Source organism: Oryx dammah, unplaced genomic scaffold (assembly GCF_014754425.2).
Source record: "Oryx dammah isolate SB20612 unplaced genomic scaffold, SCBI_Odam_1.1 HiC_scaffold_11229, whole genome shotgun sequence".
NCBI lineage: Eukaryota > Metazoa > Chordata > Mammalia > Artiodactyla > Bovidae > Oryx > Oryx dammah.
Window position 1 is genome coordinate 5,742,563 of NW_024080622.1, and position 19,735 is coordinate 5,762,297.

The 19,735-nt window shown below is 54.0% G+C and overlaps 1 protein-coding gene and 1 pseudogene across 1 annotated transcript; both read left to right on the forward strand.

The window, feature by feature from the left end:
• Window positions 1-1,801: 1,801 nt before the first annotated feature.
• On the forward strand, window positions 1,802-10,800 carry LOC120861181 (somatostatin receptor type 3-like). Its single transcript, XM_040236836.1, has 2 exons — window positions 1,802-2,452; window positions 7,038-10,800. The coding sequence occupies exon 2, from the start codon at window positions 7,074-7,076 to the stop codon at window positions 8,340-8,342; it is 1,269 nt and encodes a 422-aa protein (XP_040092770.1). The 5' UTR covers window positions 1,802-2,452; window positions 7,038-7,073; the 3' UTR covers window positions 8,343-10,800.
• Window positions 10,801-14,675: 3,875 nt separating this feature from the next.
• LOC120861182 lies at window positions 14,676-15,773 on the forward strand (annotated as a pseudogene).
• The last annotated feature ends 3,962 nt before the right edge of the window (window positions 15,774-19,735 follow it).

Consider the following 19,735-nt stretch of genomic DNA (forward strand, 5'->3'; position numbering starts at 1 on the left):
GAATGACTGAGTCCCATCTGCCCAGAATCTGGAATCAAGGTTGCCAGGAGAAATACCAGCAACCTCACATATGCAGATGATACCAGTTTAATGGCAGAAAGAGAAGAGGAACTAAAGAGCCTCTTGATGAAGGTGAAAGAGGAGAGTGAAAAAGCTGGTTTAAAACTCAACATTCAAAAAACGAAGGTCACAGCATCCGGTCCCATCATTTCATGGCAAATAGAAGGGGAAAAAGTGGAAGCAGTGACAGATTTTATTTTATTGGGTTCCAAATCCACTGTGAATGGTGACTGCAGCCATGAAATTAAAAGGCGCTTGTTCCTTGGAAGAAAAGCTGTAATAAACCTGGACAGCATATTAAAAAGCAGAGATATCACTTTGCTGACAAATGTCAGTCAAAGCTATGGTTTTTCCAGTAGTCATGTACAGTCGTGAACGCGGGACCATAAAGAAGGCTGAGTGCCAAAGCATTGATACTTTCAAACTGTGTTGGAGAAGACTCTTGAGAGTCCCTTGGACAGGAGATCAAACCAGTCAGTCCTAAAGGAAAGCAATCCTCGATAGTCTTTGGAAGCACTGTTGCTGAAGCTGAAGCTCCAATACTTTTGCTACCTAATGTGAAGACCCAACTCACTGGAAAAGACCCTGATGCTGGGAAAGACTGAGGGCAGGAGGAGAAGGGGGCAACAAAGGACGAGTTGGCATCATTGACTCAATGGACATGAGTTTGAGCAAACTTCGGGAGATGGTGAAGGACAGGGAAGCCTGGCATGCTGCAGTTCATGGGCTCACAAAGAGTTAGACACGATGGAGCAAGTGAACAACAATCTCCCCATGGTCCGGATGAGGAAACCCCTCATGGCCCAGAGAGGGTACAACTTACCTATGGTCACATGGCATGAGCTGGGGCATGGCATCCAGGGGCAATCAGGCCTGTGCTCAAGCTACAGACAGAAATCTTAAGGGTTGGCAAATATGGTCCAGGGGCCAAGTCTGGCTCACTGCCTGCTTTTTTTTTTTTACAGCCTGCCAGCTAAGGATGGGTTTTACAGAAGACCGTTTGCAACTGATTTGAGGAAAGGAAATGCTAACTTTGAACTCCAATGAAGCAAAACATTACCCTTCTCCAAAAAAAAAGGGGGGGGGAAGAATTCTACTCTTCTCAGCAGTAGATCTGTATCACCAAAAACAAAAAAAAGTCCTCGATTGCTATTATTATATTTGAAATGTTGTCAATTGACAGAGTGGGAATTTGTGTTCTCCTGTATACCAGCTTTCATGTTGTCTCTTGGCCCCCAAAGCCTGAAGTAGTTGTTCTTTACCCCACCTTTCTGTTCCTCACCCTGCCTGGGGGCTCCCCAGACTCAACCAGTTTCAGGGCTGAGAGCCCCAACCCAGCCTCCCGCTGTAGCTGGGGGACCCAGACCATAGCACTGTGGACTCCCCACCCAGTGCTCGCCCCACGCTCCCAGCCCTCCTTGCAGCACTGACCTTGGAACCCAGCTATCGCCCTGGGGGATGTGTGCACCGTGGCCTCGGAGGCGTCCCGCCACTGGCTCTCGGCCCCCAGCTCCCCTGAGTACCACACTCTCCCTTCCAACCCCTTGCAAGAGCCAAGGCCAGCGTGGGTGGCTGAAATCTCCCCGGTAACAAGATCTGTCCCCCCTTCCAGCCTCCTCCCCAACCTGCTGCCCCTCCTCCCTCATCCGCACCTGCGCTCTGGCCCCTCCTCCCGGCCCCTCCTCCCGGCCCCTCCCGCACCCCCACTCCTGCCCCCTCCTTGCCTGGCTCTCCATGCCACCATCTGTGGCACAATCCTTCTCTGTCACTCTCCCTGCCACCCCCTCCTTCCCCTCCCTCCTTCCCCGCGCCCTCTCCCTGCATCTCTCTCTGCATCCCTCCCTCTGGCCCCTTCTCTGCTCTTTCCTCCTCTTTCTCTTCTGCTGTCAGGCATCTCTCATCACTCCCCCTCATTCTGGCTCTCCACCCACTCGCAGTCTTCTCTCTCTGTCTCTCCCTGTCTTTCCACCTCCGACCGACCCCCGTTTCCCCTCTCTTTCTATTGGTTTCTTATAGTCCTCTCTTCCTCATTGCTCTTCTTTTCCTTGGGAGGTTTCTCCCTGCACCCCACCCCCAGCCTCCTGCCTACAGACCCCCATTTGTGTCCCTTCCCCCCACCACCCAGGACGTGTCCTGCAGTTGGGGGGTGACGCACCAGGCGGTGGGAAGTCAGGGCCGGAGACCAGATGGGAGCGGCTCTGTGGGCAGACGTGGCCGTGGCCGCTGCAGGCTTAGGAGGGGGCCCGGTCCCGCCAGCAGTCTAGAAGTGGGCACTGTGTGGGGACCCCAGCTCAGGGGTGCTCAGGGATGCCTGGGGACTGGGCAGGGAGAGGGGACAGCAGAATGATAACCAGCCTGGCCGCAAGGAGGGAAGCTCTCGCCCCATGGGCAGGTAAGGAGGCTGGGGCCTGGATGGGGTCCCAGAGGGTGGGGTGCTGGAGCCCGCCTTCTGCCCAGGATGAACTTGGGAGGCTGGGGCCGGGGGCTGGGAGAGGGTAGGAAAGTCTAGGGAAGAAGGAGGACTTCCTGTGACTTTCTTGATGGACAGAAGGGTCCTGGGGCCTGGGGGGTGGGCATTAATCTTAGAATCTCATATCATGACTCCAGAATCTCGGAATCACAAAACAGCAGTGTCGGAGCTGGACAAACCAGATGCCTCATGGCATTTAGCTTAAGTGCCAGCTTTCCTGAGCTCCCCTTCTGGACTGGGCACTGTGCTCAGCACACTCCCATTTAATCTTTACAACAAACCTGGAAGGTGGGTACACTCATCTTTATTTTAATAGGAGGAAATTGAGGTCCAGAGGTGGGAAGTGAGTTGTCCAAGGTCACACAGAAATTTGGCATCATTCCTTTGTGGCAGACACTAAGTCCCCAACCTAGGGGCTGTGGGCTTGTAGGCTGTGCTCCTGGGGGTCAGGTCTGAAGTGGGCACAGACCATCAGGGCCTCTTCGTGGGGGGCAGGCCCAGGGGAGCAGAGAGCAAGCAGAATGCAGAGTCAGCCGGGGACCATCAGCCTGTGTTGCCCAGGGCTGTCTCAGTCCTTGTTATCTCTCAGCCCAAGGCCTTCAGGGAAGCCTGCAAAACCAGGAGGCACTGGTAATAGGCAGAACTGGGCTCAACTTCTGGCCTCCCACTTACCAGATGCGTGACCTTGTACAACTGACCGAACTTCTCTGAGCCTCAACTTTCTCCTCTCTAAAAACCCTCCCTCTTGGGTTTGGCAAGGATCTCATGATGTGTATTTGAGGCCTATCCCAGGAGCATCCTCCCACCTGGCTTTGAGTTCTACTTGCTGAACTTCTTGGTCTGTTCATATCTGCGATGCTCTGGGTGCTGCCCTGGGTGCTGTGCTGGGTGCTAACGTTACAGGTACAAATAACTCAGGGTCCAGTGCCTAAAAGCCAGCAATCTAGAAGGGAAGAGGGTGGGATATAGACAAACAGAGAATGATCTGGCATCCATGAAGGCCGTTCTGAATTGCTGTGGGGCTCAGGGCAGCCGCTCACCCTCTCTGGACCCTTGTTCCCTCTGGAAAAGCCTTCCAAGGAGTCTGCCCCCGATTTTCAGGCAAGCTTGTGCCAAAGATAAACCAGACAGGGAGAAAAAGGCCCTCCTCGCCAAAGGATGAACCAGATCATGCAGAGTACCCCACCTCCTTAAAAGGCAGCATCTAAATTGCAGGTCTGACTTACACCCGAGGAAAGGTATAATTTCCTTGCTTCTGGCACTCTGGCCTGTTAAACTTTGACAGGGAAGATGCGCCCAGATAAAGGCGGAGGCAGGGAGTCTTCCAGGGGGGCCAGGGGCTCTGGGAGGGGCTATTTAATTCTCCTGCGCGAAGGCAGGGACTGGCTGGTACCCTGTGTTCCTGCCAAGGCTATGTGTGTTAGCACATGTGTGTGTGTGGGTACACAGGTGTGTGTCTGGGCAGGAGACGCCATCCTCAGAGCTCGCCCTCAAGCTTCCCCCAGGGCATCTGTCCCCGCAGCCTGGAAATTAGGTTTGCCTGGCTCACTGCTCCTCTCTTAGGAGCCTCCCTCCTCTAGCCCTGGGCTGTGATTGGCCACCTGACAGCGATGCTATAAAGAGGAGCTGCACACAAGGAGGCGAGGTGGCTGGGTTGGTGACGCAGAGCTCCCCAGCCAAGGAGGTCTGGACTCTTAAGTTCCCAGATTCACAATTCTGGGTCTAAGGGCTGAGTCCAGCATTCTGGAAATCTGAACTTCAAAGACACAGAGTCTAAAAATCTATGACTCTACAAGTCAGTTCTAAGACTCTAAAATTCCATTTTTAAGTCTCTAAGGGTCTAGGGATTTGGATCCATGATCTTAATAGTTCAAGAGCCTAAGGAGCAGTAAGGAGAGTTCTGAATAGGCTAGTAGGAAAGCTGAATGCCAGCTGGTTTCCCTGACCAGTTATGATCCTAAAATAAGTGCCTTCTCTAGGCCTGGCCTCAGTTTGCCAGCCTGTGAAATGGATGGGTCGGGAGTTGGTGTAATGAATCCTCCCAGCTTTGCCCCTTCCCAACTGTGTGAGCCAAGCGCAAAGCCTCATTTGGTCCCTGTGTGTACTGTGGGGACAACCTAGTGCCCTCTTCATAAGACCCTATATGATGTTGCACGTCACTGCTGAGCCTGGAGCCTGGAGTCGGTGCTCAGTCCCCAGGGACTGGCAGTACTGTTAAGATCCTATGAACCCACCATTCAGACTGCCCCTCAACTAGTGCCTGGGGTGACGGGAGGTTGAAGGCTCTCCTGAGGCTTAGAGGAGCAAAGAGGGGATGCTCTGAGCCCAGTCAGCCTGGGGAAGCATCAGGAGGAGCCAGGGAGAAGGGGTTCTTACCCGTTTTTGGCATTGCCCTGCCTGCTCTGAGACCTTGGAAAATCCAGGTCATTGGGCAAGGGCAATCAGACATGCTCACCCACCTAGAGGCGTCTTCTCTGAGTTGGGGTGCCTCCCCTCTGAAGGAGCTTCACATCTGAAAAGCCATGTCAGGACAGGGCAGTGGGGACCATAGGTCCTGCTGAAGGCATTTCAGGTCCAGGGCTGGGCAGGCAGGGGGACACTGGAGGAAGTTTCCCCTGAGAGCTTTCCTTTTCCCTTGGGGTTTCCCTAGGGAGTCAGGGAAGCCAGCAGCCGAGGGACTGGCAGAGGGGGCATCATTTGCAAAAGGGAGAAAGTCCAGTCCCAGAGGAGGCTCTGGCCTCCAGTCCTGGCCTATAACTGGGTCTTCAGAGAGCCAGGGAGTCCTGCTGAGGAGGCGAGGGCATCCTAGGCCAGGGGCCCTCCCTCAGCAGGGCCTGGGTCCCCTCCGTCAGCAGTTCATCCTCCCTTTCTGTCGAGATTTGTCCACCCGGGGTTCCTCTGATTCACTCAGTGCCTCAGACCCTGAGACAGAACTTATGTAGAAGGGACGCGGGAAAGGACCAGAGCTGAATATGAGCATCTCCACGCTTAAGGAGAGTCAAGTCCGGCAGAGACGCCGGGAGGAGGCCTGGCTCCTCATGACACAGGAGAAGTGCAGTAAGAAGGTGCTCACACAGTGGGGGCGGTGCTGGTTCCCACTGAGCCGCTGGGCAAGCTCTTACTCACACTTCAAGGCCTCCTTGAAGTGCCCTCTTCTCAGAGGAGCCCACCCCACTGGGACAGGGGGGAGCTGACTATTCTTGTCCTCACCTCCAACATGTTATGAATTTTTCCACCATCAGTCAGCCTTGGGAGCAGGAGGGACAGCAGCCGCCCGACCCCAGGTTCACAGTCCATCGTCCTAGGCAGGGCCTTTGTAGGGGGCACGGTGGGATGGGCCAGGCCGAGAGGATCCTCAGGGGCTTTGATTCCCAGGGAAGGGGACACCTCTGAGTGTGTGGTTCTTAACTGCATTCAGAATCTGAGGAATTGGATGAATGCACCGGCCTCTGCCCAGAAAATACAAGGAGGTGTTGTTACCTTTCACTGGAGTTTGGGCAGGGGGTGGGGGCTGGCTATGGATCCGCTGAAGTTCATCTAGAGACTTGGGCTCAACACTGAGGATGGGTGACATGCAGCAGTGTTTTCAAGTGTGTGAGCTGAGACCTGTTGGGGGGTGTCTTAGTCTGTCCGGCTTGCTCTAAAAGAATCCCATAGACTGGGTGGTTTATATACAACAGAAATTCATTCCTCACCATTCTGGAGGTGGGGAAACCCCAAATCAAGGTGCCAGGAGATTCAATATATGGTGAGGACCTGCTTCCTGGTTTCCAGCTGGCTGTTTTCTAGCTGTTTCCTCCCATGGCAGAAGGGACCTAGGACCTCTCTTCAGAACAGCACTAATCCCATCCACATGGACTCTACCCCTGTGTCCTAATCACCCCCCACTGCGGCTCTCCTTCCTAACACCATCACACTGGAGGTTAGGGTTTTAATATATCATTTGGGGGGGAAGGACACAGTCTATCTCAGAGTCTATCAGTGGGTGATCCACTTGGGTCTCTGCCAGTAAGGCGATCATATGTAGAAAGGGCACATATTGTGTTATGGAAGAGTATGACATCGCTGAGTTGCAATATAAAAGGCAGTGGTGTCAAAAGCATTTGAAAAGGGCTGGTATAGAGAAAAGGACCTATGTTGTCAGCAGCTGAATGAATGATCCACTTGCCCCTTTACTGAAACATTTGTGGGACACTTGTCCTGTACACAAGGGAAGGGACCAGGCCACTGTTGGTCTTGCCCTCTGGAGCAGGCAATCCCAAGTCCCCTGCTGCACCCCTACTGCGTCATATAGGGTGTTCACTTTACCTCTCTAAGATTCAGTTTTCTTGTCTGAGAAGTGGGACTACCTTGCCAGCCTCCCTTGCTGGCCTGTGCAGAATGAATGAATGACTTGTCCAACTCTGGGCAGGTGCCCAGGGAGTCTCCAAGTTCAGTGTGATTGGGGAGAGGCCACGGAGAGAAAGTCATGCCCTGCCCTGACCAAGCTGTGTCCTCCCTCCTCCAGGCCAATAGCTGGCTGCTGACCTACCCTCTCTTGGCCATGAACACCCCTGGCTCCCTTTCACTGGTGCCCGTGACCTCAGAACCCGGGAACACCTCCACAGCCTGGCCCCCAGATGCTGTCCTCGGAAATGCGTCCACAGCGTCAAGTGCGGCAGGGCTGGCTGTCAGCGGCATTCTGATCCCACTGGTCTATCTGGTGGTGTGCGTGGTGGGCCTGCTGGGCAACTCCCTGGTCATCTACGTGGTCCTGCGACAGACAGCCACCCCATCGGTCACCAATGTCTACATCCTCAACCTGGCGCTGGCCGATGAGCTTTTCATGCTGGGGCTGCCCTTCCTGGCTGCCCAGAACGCTCTGTCCTACTGGCCCTTCGGCTCCCTCATGTGCCGCCTGGTCATGGCTGTGGATGGCATCAACCAGTTCACCAGCATCTTCTGCCTCACGGTCATGAGCGTGGACCGCTACCTGGCCGTGGTGCACCCCGCCCGCTCAGCCCGCTGGCGCACGGCGCCCGTGGCCCGCACAGTCAGTGCGGCCGTCTGGGTCGCCTCAGCCGTAGTGGTGCTGCCCGTGGTGGTCTTCTCGGGTGTGCCCCGCGGCATGAGCACCTGCCACATGCAGTGGCCCGAGCCGGCGGCCGCCTGGCGAGCTGGCTTCATCATCTACACGGCCGCGCTCGGCTTCTTCGGGCCGCTGCTGGTCATCTGCCTCTGCTACCTGCTTATCGTGGTCAAGGTGCGCTCCGCTGGGCGGCGGGTGCGGGCCCCCTCGTGCCAGCGGCGGCGGCATTCTGAGCGCAAGGTCACACGCATGGTGGTGGCCGTGGTGGCGCTCTTCGTCCTCTGCTGGATGCCCTTCTACGTGCTCAACATCGTCAATGTGGTGTGCCCGCTGCCCGAGGAGCCTGCCTTCTTCGGCCTCTATTTCCTGGTGGTGGCCCTGCCCTATGCCAACAGCTGTGCCAACCCCATCCTTTATGGCTTCCTCTCCTATCGCTTCAAGCAGGGCTTCCGAAGGGCTCTGTTGAGGCCCTCCCGCCGTGTGCAAAACCAGGAGCCTCCCGTGGGGCCTCCGGAGAAGATGGAGGAGGAAGAGGAGGATGGAGATGGGGAGAACCGGCACGAGGGAGCAGGGAAGCAGGGGAACTGGGGGGAGATGAATGGCCGGGTCAACCAGATCATACAGCCAGGTCCCAGTGGGCAGGAGCAGCCTCCCAGCAGCACCACCAGCAAGGAGCATCAGTTCCTACCCCAAGAACCCTTGGCTGGGGAGAAATCCGACACGCTGCACATCAGCTATCTCTAGAAGCCTGTGGAGGGCCAGGGTAGCCTGAGGAATGGGCAAAGACTGTGGGTGCACCTAGGGTGTGCCACCCGAGGTAGCAGGGGCCCATAATGGAATATTTGGAGGCCTGGGCTCTAATCCCCTTGCTGTGTGACTTACTGTGTGACCTCAGATAGGTGGCTTCCCCCTGTCTGGGCCTTATTTTCTCCTCTGTGACTCAGGGATGGGAGACAGCGGCCTGGATGAGCTCTATCCGATGAAAAGTCTGGAGGGGCATCACCACTGGGCTGATCTTCCTGAATAGGGTCAGGATAAGGGAGGGGGTGGAACTTCCCTGGTGGCTCAGGGGTAAAGAATCTGCCTGCAATGCAGGAGCCACAGGAGATGAGGGTTTGATCCCTGGGTCAGGAAGTTCCCCTGGAGGAGGGCATGGCAAGCCACTCCACTATTCTTGCCAGGAGAACCCCATGGACAGAGAAGCCTGGTGGGCTACATTCCATAGGGTCGCAAAGAGTCAGACATGACTAAAGCGACTTAGCACGCACAGCACAAACAAGGGGAGAGGTACAGCTGGGCTCTCCCCTTCAGAGACAGAGCATCCTGAATATTGGCCCTCAGAAGGATAAACCAAGGCCTTGGATTTCCTGGGCTCAGTCAGGTTCACAAAGGAGGGAGTGGGGCCCAGTAGTCACAGGGGTCAGTACTGCAGCCCCAAATGGGAGGAAGTCTTCCCTAGTAGGGAGAAGGGGTGTGAGACTGCCCAGGCCGCACATCAGCTCTGATCCTCTTGCTGCAAGGCCAAGGGCCAGCACTTCTCCTCTCTGGACCTCAGGCCTCACCTGCTGAACAACCTGATAACCTCCAGGCCTTCTTGGTCCAGATGGTCAGTGCTGGGACTCCTGTGTTCCTGGACAAGAGAAGAGGCAGATTTTCCAGGAAGCTAATTAACTCCAGCTTCAGGGTCCCTGACTGCTTGGGCCCTTCTGAAGCTCTGAGTCTAATTTTGTCTTTGTAATTTTGTATTCCTTTTCTTAAACAAGGACCCCATACTGCACAGGCCCCCCCAAAGGCTAGCTCAGGCCCTGTTGGGGGCAGCTGACCAACCCTCAAAGCATCTTGTTTTGTGTCCTATGGCTGGAAGGGGTCTCGGGGTTTTGAGGGCTCAGGAGCCTTCTCATAGGAGAAATTCTCCCTGCTTCTCCCCTTTCATTGACTAAGGCAGGGACCTGGCCTGGGCGGACTGGCACGGAAAGGCAGAACGTCTAAATAGAACTGAAAAGAAGAGGAAGAAGAGGAGGAGGGAGAGGGGAAGAAAAAGGAGGAAGAGAAGGCAGAAGAGGGGGAAGGGAAGAAAAAGTGGAGGTCAGATCTGTCTCATGACCTTGGGGCAACGTTGGCCCCCCTGGGCTGAGCTCAGCGGCAACATCAATGAAATTGGGTTGCCAGTCAGTGCCTGGCCTGATCAAACTCCAGGAAAGGATGCCATCAGGATGGAAAAGCTAATGCCCTGAAAGGTATGGGGCCAGCAACCCCTGAGGGCCTGCAGCACGCTGAAGTGTTGGGCCTTGATGGGAGCTGGGGGCAGAGCTGAGAAGCAGGGCCTGGCTCCCCGGAGAGGTTGGGAGGAGTGGCATGGCCCTGGCAGGCTGGGGAGCAGGCATCCTGGTCTCTCATTCCCCAGTCCAGGGCGGGAAGGCTCAAGGAAGTAAAGACTAGAGGAGGCTGGAGGGAGACCACAGGGAGAGGCCACTGTGCAAGGTTGGGCCTGGGCTGGCCTGGACTCTCTCCCCGAGATGACCCCTTAGAGCCACAGCGAGACTGGTTCTGAGGAGGGCGGCACCTCTTGCTAAATCTCCCAACCCCCACCCTTCAGAGGGTAGGGGGTCCTCAGAGAAAACATGAGAACCACAACATGGGAGACCTCCAGATCCTGTCCAGCCTTGACCTCTCTGGGCCTCAGTTTCCCCCTCATAAAATGGCAGTGGTTGTCCCAGTTTGCCTGCCTCCTGGGATTTGGGAAGAAAAGGAGTCATCTGGGGTAAACTGCCATGTAGGCTGCAGTGGGTGAGGCTGGGGCCTAACAGATTATAGAGTGGAGGCAGCCTCCTCCTTTCTCATGAAGTGGCTTCTCTGTCTTCCAGTCCTTGGGGGTAAGGACACTACAGGATCCAAGGAAGGGAAGTTGAGGTTCAGAGGCCAAGAATCGGGGGGCAGGGCTTGGGGGAGAGTGAGGCCCCATCAAGGGGAAGGAAGTGGACAAAACTAGAGCTTGTACGGAGGTTGGAGCCTGCAGGCCCAGTCCTCATTCTAGGGTTCCCGAGGAGGGTCTGGGGGTCTGAGGGAAGAGGACCCCTGGCATTCCAGAATTTCCTGCTTTCCTGATTCCTGGGGCAAGTGAACCACTTTGACAAGGGTGGCTGAGAGGCCCCTTAGGAAAATTCTGACTCACACTCTTGTCAATAAAGTTGGTGACACATGACGACTGGCCTGGGCCAACTGCTCTGACTAGCACTGTGTTTTAGATTGGTGTGCCTGAGTGGGGGTGTGTCCATGCATGCCTTTCTATCAGGATACTCCTTCTCTCCTGTCTCTCAGCTCTGCATGCTCAGGCCTCCTTGTGTATTGCCTTCCAGAGTCCTGGTCCTCCAGGAGTCATGGAAGATGCTTCTGACAAGCCTCAGCCTATATCCTTAGAGAGCTTGATCCAAAAGCAGTAAACCTACTCTTTTGCTGTGTCCAAATTTCAGACCTCACAGAAGAGAGCTGATTGGTTCTAACTGGGTCACATGATGGCCATATGGATAGATCACCAAAGACAAGGTGATAGAATGCCATGATTGGTCAGATGTGGGTCATAAGTCCATCTTTCCAGCTACAAAGAAGGTGGGACACTGTGACGGACAGTTTGGCCTGACCAGTGAGGTAGGGAATTAGGTCAAGGACAGACTCTCAATGGCAGGGAGAAATGAGACAGGCAGCAACAATAGCAGGATGGAGGAGGAGTGTGTAAATACAGTGGCAGGCCATATAGTAGGTGCTCAGGCATCTTAGCCATATCCACGAGAGAAGGTGCCTTGGGGTGAAACACAGGGCCTGCTGTGTGTGTGGCAGTTGTGCATGGGTGGGAGCAGAGGGACTGCTGGCAGCCAAGGTTGTGTGGGCAGTGGGGCCTTGGCTAGGGTCACCTCTCTGGAGCCCACAGCCCTCCAGCTTCCCTGACTTCCTATGTGTCACTCACTACCTGTGCACACACATGTGCGTGTGGGAAGGGGAGTGTCCTACTAGCCTTGTGCTTCCAGGCAGGGTTCAAGCCTGATGTATCCATGTTCCCAGCGCCTGGCAATGCTGTGGGCCCTTCATAAGATGATTTGGGATAAATGAGTGAATGGGAGAAATTCCATTTCACAGTTCCAGGGGGAAATTGTCACACTGTTACTCGAGCTTCCTTTGATTGGTACAATGTGGAGGTTGTTCAGTCACTCAGTTGTGTCTGACTCTTTGTGACCCCATGGACTGCAGCATGCCAGGCTTCCCTGCATCACCAACTCCTGGAGTTGCTCAAACTCATGTCCTTGAGTCAGTGATGCCATCCAACCATCTCATCCTCTGTCATTCCCTTCTCCTGCCTTCTATCTTTCCCAGCATCGGGGTCTTCCAATGAGTCAGCTCTTGGCATCAGGTGGCCAAAGTATTGGAGCTTCAGCTTCAGCAACAGTCCTTCCAATGAATATTCAGGGTTGATTTCCTTTAGGGTTGACTGGTTTGATCTCCTTGCAGTCCAAGGGACTCTCAAGACTCTTCTCCAACACCAAAGTTTGAAAGCATCAATTCTTTGGTGCACTGTGGTGACCCTGAATAAATGTGGGAAGAATCGAGGGGGTGGAAAGAGCCATATGGGGGTTTGGGGTTAGAATCTGTGGCTTATGGGAACCACAGGGGCTATGGGTTCAGGAGAGGCTCTGGAGCTGTGAGCCCAAACAGGCAGGAAGGGGTGGTGATGGTCCTCCCTGCTTGATTCCTTCTCTCCAGATGTCCAAGTTGCTCAAGACATCCAAGACCCAAGACCTTACCTTAAACTTGTCTCAGAGGCAGTTGCCAGGCAACAGCCCATGGCTTGTACTAGGACTTCATACGTCAGCCTCAGCACCAGCAGAAAGGAGTCTGCAGGGCCTGGGACAAGGAAGCCAAGGACCCAGGGCTACAGCCCTTTTCACCTCCAAGGAATGGGGGAGACAGAGGCCACTGTCCCATACGGAAGTGACAGCCTGGGTTCCAAAGGACTTCAGACACAGAAGAAAGCACTCGAAAGACAACAAGAACTCCAGGTATAAAGTGAGGGGAGTTATACAAGGCCACAGTCCCATCAAAACACCAGGGCGCTCCTCTGTGGCCGGCAGGCCCTGGTGAGACTTGGTGAGTCTACTGGAAGGCCAGAGGGCAAACACATCCCTTAAACGTCATAAGACCCAAAGTCAGGAGACCCGGGACGTAGGCCCACTCTGCCACAAACCTACCATGTGGCCTTGGTCATTCACTTGACCTCTTTGGGCAAAGTTCCTTAAGTTGACAAAGGTTTTCCTGTGTGCAAGGCCCTGACACTGGACTGGTTCCCATGCTTGTGGCGCTCACAGGCAGCCACACAGGTAAACGGACCACTATGCAGTGGGAATGCTAGTGCAGTGTGCTCTGGAGGAACACAACTGGGGAGAGGGGTCTGTGCTGGGGGTGGCACTGAGAGCAGAGGGTGAGCCTGAGTGTGTCTGGCAGGGGGACAGTATGTGCTAAGGCCCTGGGGTCAGAGAAAGGCAGTGAATGAAAGGGAGAAAGGCCCAGTTCAGGGACAGAAGCTGTGTCAGATAGGACCTCCTAGGAAGTTAATTTCCACTGTGCATCGAATTGTGTCCCTCTTCCTCAAATTCATATGAAGCCCTAACCTCCAGTACCTCCAGATGTAACTTTATTTGGAAATAGGGTCCTTCCAGTCTTAAGGAGTTCAGATGACATTACCCTGGAGTAAGATGGATCTCTATTTCAGTATGACTGGTGTTCTTAAAAAAAGGAAAATCAGGACACAGACACGAGCATGGGGAAAATGCTGGGTGATGCACCCAAAAGTCAGTGCCAAAGACAGCCAGAAAACCATCGGAAACTGGGAGAGACGTCTGGAACATGCCCATCCTCTCAACCCTCAGAAGGAAACAGCCTTGCCTGACACCTTGGTCTTGGACTTCCAGCCTCCAGAGGTATGAGAAAATACATTTTGCTTGTTTAAATCACCTAGTTTGTGGTAATTTAGTCCAGCAGTCCTAGCAAACTAATACAATTACCACCAGCAAAACAAAGCCAGCATCCCTGCCTCTCCTGGGCCTCTGGAAGACCTTGGACATTATCATTCATTCATGTCTTCATTCAACAAGTGTTTATAGAACAGCTGCCAAATGCAAAAAGCAGAAGGTAGAGAAATACAAGGTCTGTCTTCAGGGGTGAAGGAAGTCGCATTGAACATAAGAGATAAAGCGGTGGTTCTTAAGCCCCTGCAATCTGGAACTGTCTGGTTTTGAATCCCCACTCATCCATTCACTAGCTGTTTGATTAACCCTTCTGTGCCTCAGTTTCCATCTCTCTGAGATGAAGATGAGGCTAGACATCTATGTTAAGAAGATTATGTGAGTAGTACAGTCCATTGTACAAGGTTTCACTGGTGGCTCAGGCAGTAAAGAATCTGCTTGCAATATGGGAGACCCAGGTTTGATTCCTGGGTTGGGAAGATCCCCCGGAGAAGGGAATGGCTACCCACTCCAGTATTCTTGCCTGAAAAATCCCACGGAAAGAGGAGCCTGGTGGGCTTCAATCAATGGGATCGCAAAGAGCTGGACACAACTGAGTAACTAGAACTTCACTTTCACAGTGCATTGTAGGTACTATGTATTAAATAAACCTGAGAAATGCTTTAACAAAAGTGAGAAGTCATCCATGGGTGGGGGTGGTAATCTTGCTGGAGGGGTTATAGCCCAGCCAAGCGTCAAGAGGGAACTGGAGTTTGTGCTCTGGGAAGAAGTGTGAAAGATGTTCAAAGTACTATTGAACAGCTCTCATATCCATTTTACAGCTGAAGACAGTGAGGCCTGGGATGGTCACATGATTCACCCATGGTCACAGCACCAGAGGCAGACCAAGAACCCCATTTTCTTAGTCCCCACTCCAGCGCCTATAGTTTTTAGAAACTACGAAAATGAAGGTGAGTGTGGCAGGAGTGATGCTGGGTGTGGAAAGAACTCAGAGGCCAATGGTGTCAGCTCCTCCTTGGCAGCCACTGGTGGTGACAGGCGATGTCCTTGAGCAAGACTCAGCAGTATGAAGGGCAGCCCAGGCCTCTGGATTGTTGATGTCAGGACAGAGCGGGGCAGTGATGTCATCATGCTGCTGGTGGGCAACAAGATGGACCTGGCCAGTGAAGGCAGATGACCACTGAAGAGGGCAAGCGGCACGCCGAAGAACTCAGTACCATGTTCATCGAGACAAGTGCAAAGACAGGCTACTGCGTGAAGCAGCTCTTCGGACCTGTGGGCTCGGCTCTGCTTGGAATGGCAAATGTCCAGGAGAGAAGCAAAGAAAGGACGGCTGACATCAAGCCAGACAAACTCCAGGAGCCCCTGGCCAGCGAGGGTGGCTGCTTCCATTGATGCAGTCTGACCTTCCTTTGACACTGCTCATTTGTTGTGATATTGGTTGTGTTCTAGAAGCCCAGCCCAGCCACCCTCCAGCCAGCCTTGCAGCCTTGGCATAGGCCTGTCTGGCAGGCTAAGATGGCCTGCACACAGGAGTGAACGTCACTGATGTATTTGAGCATACACATGTGTGTGGAGGGCAAGGCCAGTCTTCACTTTTTCACAAGACAGTGCTTGGAGCCACACTTGGCCTCCTCCAGGGTCCCAGACATCCCAGGTCCTGGCTCACATAGCCCAGGGACACAGCCTGCAGATAGCTAGGAGCTCCTAGCCTCTGGCCATCTTGTAAACAGGAAGGGAAAATGAGGCCTGCAGTCGTATAGGGCCTCTCCGACTTGCTCTCTGCTTTAATGACTGGGAAACATGTCAATATTTGCATACGGGAACAGCTGGCCCTGCTGTGCTTGGTCAGCGGGCCCAGAGCCTACTTGGTTTCACCACCTGCAAGAACAGGGGTTATCTCTGTGCTCCAGGGTGGGTCTACCCCGGATCATCAGACAGGGCAGGTGCCTGCCCCTGGATGACCATGATAAATGGCAGCAATTACTGCGAGAACAAAGCAAACACACAATGATCACTGCAGTGGGTGGCAGTGACAGGTAAGCTCTCTGCCATACAATCTGTTTCGAACCTCACAGCCACCACTTCTTAGCTCTGTGTGCCTTTGGGCCAGGCTCGAAACGTCTTGGAACCTCAGCTTTCATATCCATAAAACGGGCTCAGTAGCCCCTGACTGTCGCCGGAGCGTTAGCTTCGGATGAGTCGAACGCCGGGCTCTGTGTCCAGCAGGGGGCGCCGAGTGACCTTCCGCTCTCCCCTTGGCTCCCTCCAGCAGCTCCACTCGGCCGAACTCGGCTCAACTCGGCACCATTCGGTCAGACCCGGCTCTGATCCGCCAGACCCGCTTGACTCGGCTGGACTCGGCTGCGCTCGGCCAAGTTCGGCTTTGCTCGGTTCTGCTCGGCTCCACCGGAGCTGACTCTCAAAGGCCCCTCCCCGGCGCCGCGGCGGCTGCTTTCGTCCATCTCGTGTTAGGCTTCTGGCTTACAGGCGCGGTGGCCGGAGCGAAGACGCCGGCGGGTTTCTTTGGGGCGGGGGTCTGTTCTAGCAGAGCCCTGGGTGTTGCCAAGAGTGGCCGCTGCTGGCGGCAGTTTTCCCCAGGGTTTGAGCCCGAAGTGGGAGTGGGGGGTTGTTGGGGCTCCCCCCGCTTGGGGGTGGAGGTGTCGCGCCCCTTAATTTGGCCGAGAGAAGTGGGAGGTGGCAGTAGCCTCCCGCGTACCTTGCCCGCCCCGTCATCTGGCTCTGCCCCTAGTCGGCCGTGAGGAGGAGCCAGTTGGCGCACCTGCTTCCCTGAGCCTCAGTTTCCCGCTGTGTAACCGCCGTCCTTGTTAGGGGCCAGGAGGGCTGGGATGGGGCTGGCTCTTCCTTTCTGTAGGCCTCTTGGGGATTCGGTTTCCCCTTCTGCAAAATGAGATTAAACTCGCCCAAGTCAGATGAACACCTGTAGGACAGACGTGGGTTGCTGAGAAAGCCCAGGACGGAGAAATGGAGTCCGGAGGGCGAAGTTCACCCTCGACTACTCAGTTGGTCGAAGGAGGGGCTCTGCAGATCCAGGAAGCAGAGTAAGCTAGCAGCTTGGGAAAGCGATGGTTCTATTGGACCCCCTACCCACGTTGTTGGAAGAAGTGAGGGAACGGCGCATCTCAGTGGGCCCTCCATCTTACCCCCTGCCAGCTCCCTAAGAAGGGGACGGATGGGGTACATCAGAAGGCCGGGTGGCGTGGGGCAGGTGCCTGGCTCCGTGACTCCCCAGTGGGTGGCGCTCACGGTTTCCTTTGTTTAGTTTCTTGATGACTGCCCTCGAACAGTTATTAATAGATATGTGACTTGCCATACACCACTTGCATAGCTGACTCCAGGAATCCTGTTTTCTGTTCTCTCTCACTTTATGACGGGCACATTTTATTTTTAAAAAATGCATGAAGGGTTCTTGTTGCAAGCACCGAGTTTTACTATTTTTATATCTTCGTCCAAACTTTGGGCTGGAAGGTGGGTGTGGCTAGGAGCTTGGTTCTGAGAGTCAGTGAGTCTGTGTCTCAGATGTGTGCCTGAGGAGAATGGGCTAATGTCCTCACCATATTCACTGGGAGAAGCACTGGTTGGTGGCCAGTGTATGTATCCCATTGAATATCCTGCCAGGCTGCTCAGATGGTTTAGGTCTCCTCATGTCCCTCTGGCCCAGGGACACCAAGACTCAGAGGTAGGGGGACGTGGCCAAGGTCAACAGAGCTGGAAGGAAGTGGAGCTGAGATGTAACCCAGTCTTGTCTGATCCAGGGCTTGTCTCCAAGCTACCTGGGCTGCTGTGGAGAGCTGCAGAATGGCTGGGGGACTAAGGGCTCATGTACAAATGGGGAAATTTTCCGGATGATGGAAGACAGTGGGAGGAAGAATATTATTAAAGTTGTGTATAATATTCCAGAGTCCAACCCTCTTGTCTGCCCTGCCCCTCATTACAGCCAGCTGGCTGGGAGCTGGGGGCGGGGACAAGGGGCCCTTTTCTGGGTCATTGACCACAGCTGGGAGTCAAAGAAGCTGGACCTAGAACCTGGTGAGAATGGTTTTCTTGTCCAGACCTCAGCCTCCTCACCTGTTAAGTGAGATGAGGCTCCTTTTTTTTTTTTCTATATATACCTAGTTTATTAAATTTATATAGCAAAGTTAAGTCATCAAAATGACATTAGCACCTTCCTATGGCATTCCAGAGAAAGTGTGTAAAATATAAAGCTCAAATGTGTGATTAGTCCCTCAGTTGTGTCCAACTCTTTGCGATGTCATGGACTGTAGCCTGCCAGGCTTCTCTGTCCATGGAATTCTCCAGGCAAGAATACTGGAGTGGGTTGCCATGCCCTCCTCTAGGGGATCTTCCTGACCCAAGAATCAAACTGTGGTCTCCAGTATTGCAGGCAGATTCTTTACTAGCTGAGCTATGGATCAAATGTGTGATATGGATGTTTCCAATTCTTTTCTACAAAGGATTGCTTTAACATCCACTTGGAATTCTGTACCACTTTTAATAACTAATGTAGCACTTCCCTTAAAAAATATTAGTTTCTAACTCTTTGGAGAAGACCTTGATGTTGGGGAAGATTGGAGGCAAAACAAGAGGGTGGCAGAGGATGAGATGGTTAGATAGCATCACTGACTTGATGGACATGAATTTGAGCAAACTCTGGGAGACAGTGAAGAACAGGGAAGCCTGGCATGTTGCCGTCCATGGGATCGCAGAGAATCGGACACAACTAGCAACTGAAGAAGAATGTTATTTTCCAAACCTTTGAGTTGAGGCTCCTCTGCAGCGGGCCTGTTGTACGTGGCAGGAGCACACAATGGGCCCTGGACCAAAGCAATCCTGTGTCCCCACCCTGCCTGCCCACACCCCCCATCCCTTTGTCCTCAGATGCTAGGCTTTGTCCTCAGATGCTAGGCTTTCTAAGCCAGATCTCTGAGAGACAGCCAGGAGCCCTGTCCGCCTCCAGAGCTGCTGATTCAGCCCTTTTCCCTCTGGTGGCAGCAGCAGGGGAGGGAGGAGAGGGCGGCTCCCCTTACTTCCCTCCCTCTGCAGCCCTGGCTCAGTGCCCTGGGAATGCTGCCTGGGGCAGGGCCACATAGAGGGCACAGCCGGTGTGGACCTGATAGCTTTCCCAGGGTCCACAGTGCTTCTATCTGTGTTCCTTTGGGCTGCTTTGGACCCCTAAATAGGCCTGGGTGGGGGGCACTCCAGGTGGGCTTGCGAGAGGGAAGCAGCACAACACTAGAAGTTGGGAGAGTCTGGCTCTCATCCCAACTTAGACTCCAGTCTGATGTGTGGCCTTGAGCCAAAGACTTGCCGTCCCTGAGTCACAGTGTCCCTGCTGGACAGAATAAAGGATTGGATTAGATCACCCCTAAGGGTCCTTCCAGGCCTGGATATTCTGCTGTGTGATTATCCCCCCGAAGTAATAGAAAAACAGAAGCTCAGAGACAAGAGATGGTCAACAACACACAGCCAGGACTGTTCCCTCCTTCACACTTTGCCCAGCTGTGAGTGGGGCCTGAGGGTTAACGCCCAAAGCCCCAGACTTCAATAAACCCCCCTTAGGTCACTGCACTCTTGTGCCACCTGAGAGGCACAATGTCACCACCTCTCTCTGCCCAGGGGACAGACCCTGAACTGCAGCCTTTGCACACAACCGTACCCAGTTGGGTCATCGTGGGAACTCCTTCCATTCTGTAGGGTTGTGGTTCCTCTTCACTAACTGTGTGACCCTTGGTGAGTCACATCAGCTCCACCACTAGCTCCTTTTCCCAAGGCTGGGGTAGGAAGAGTAGAAATAATGGATGTCAATACCCTTTGGGTGACAAAAGCCCCTCTGAAGATGAAGGCTGGCACAGGCAGTAAGTACTCAACAAATGTAGAGGGGACTGGAGGGCGAGAGACCTGTGAGAGTCTTTGTACAGGGGTCTTGGCCCAGGGAGCCAGGACTGCAGCCTTTGCAAAGCCTCCTGCAGCCTAACCAGAAGGAAGCAGAGGCAAGACCCTTCCTGGGGCCCTGGGGTCATCTATACAGACTGCCCTCCTGTGAACTTGAGAGTTATTTCCATGGCTCTAGAAGACCAGGAAAATGGATAACCGTAACAAAATTTC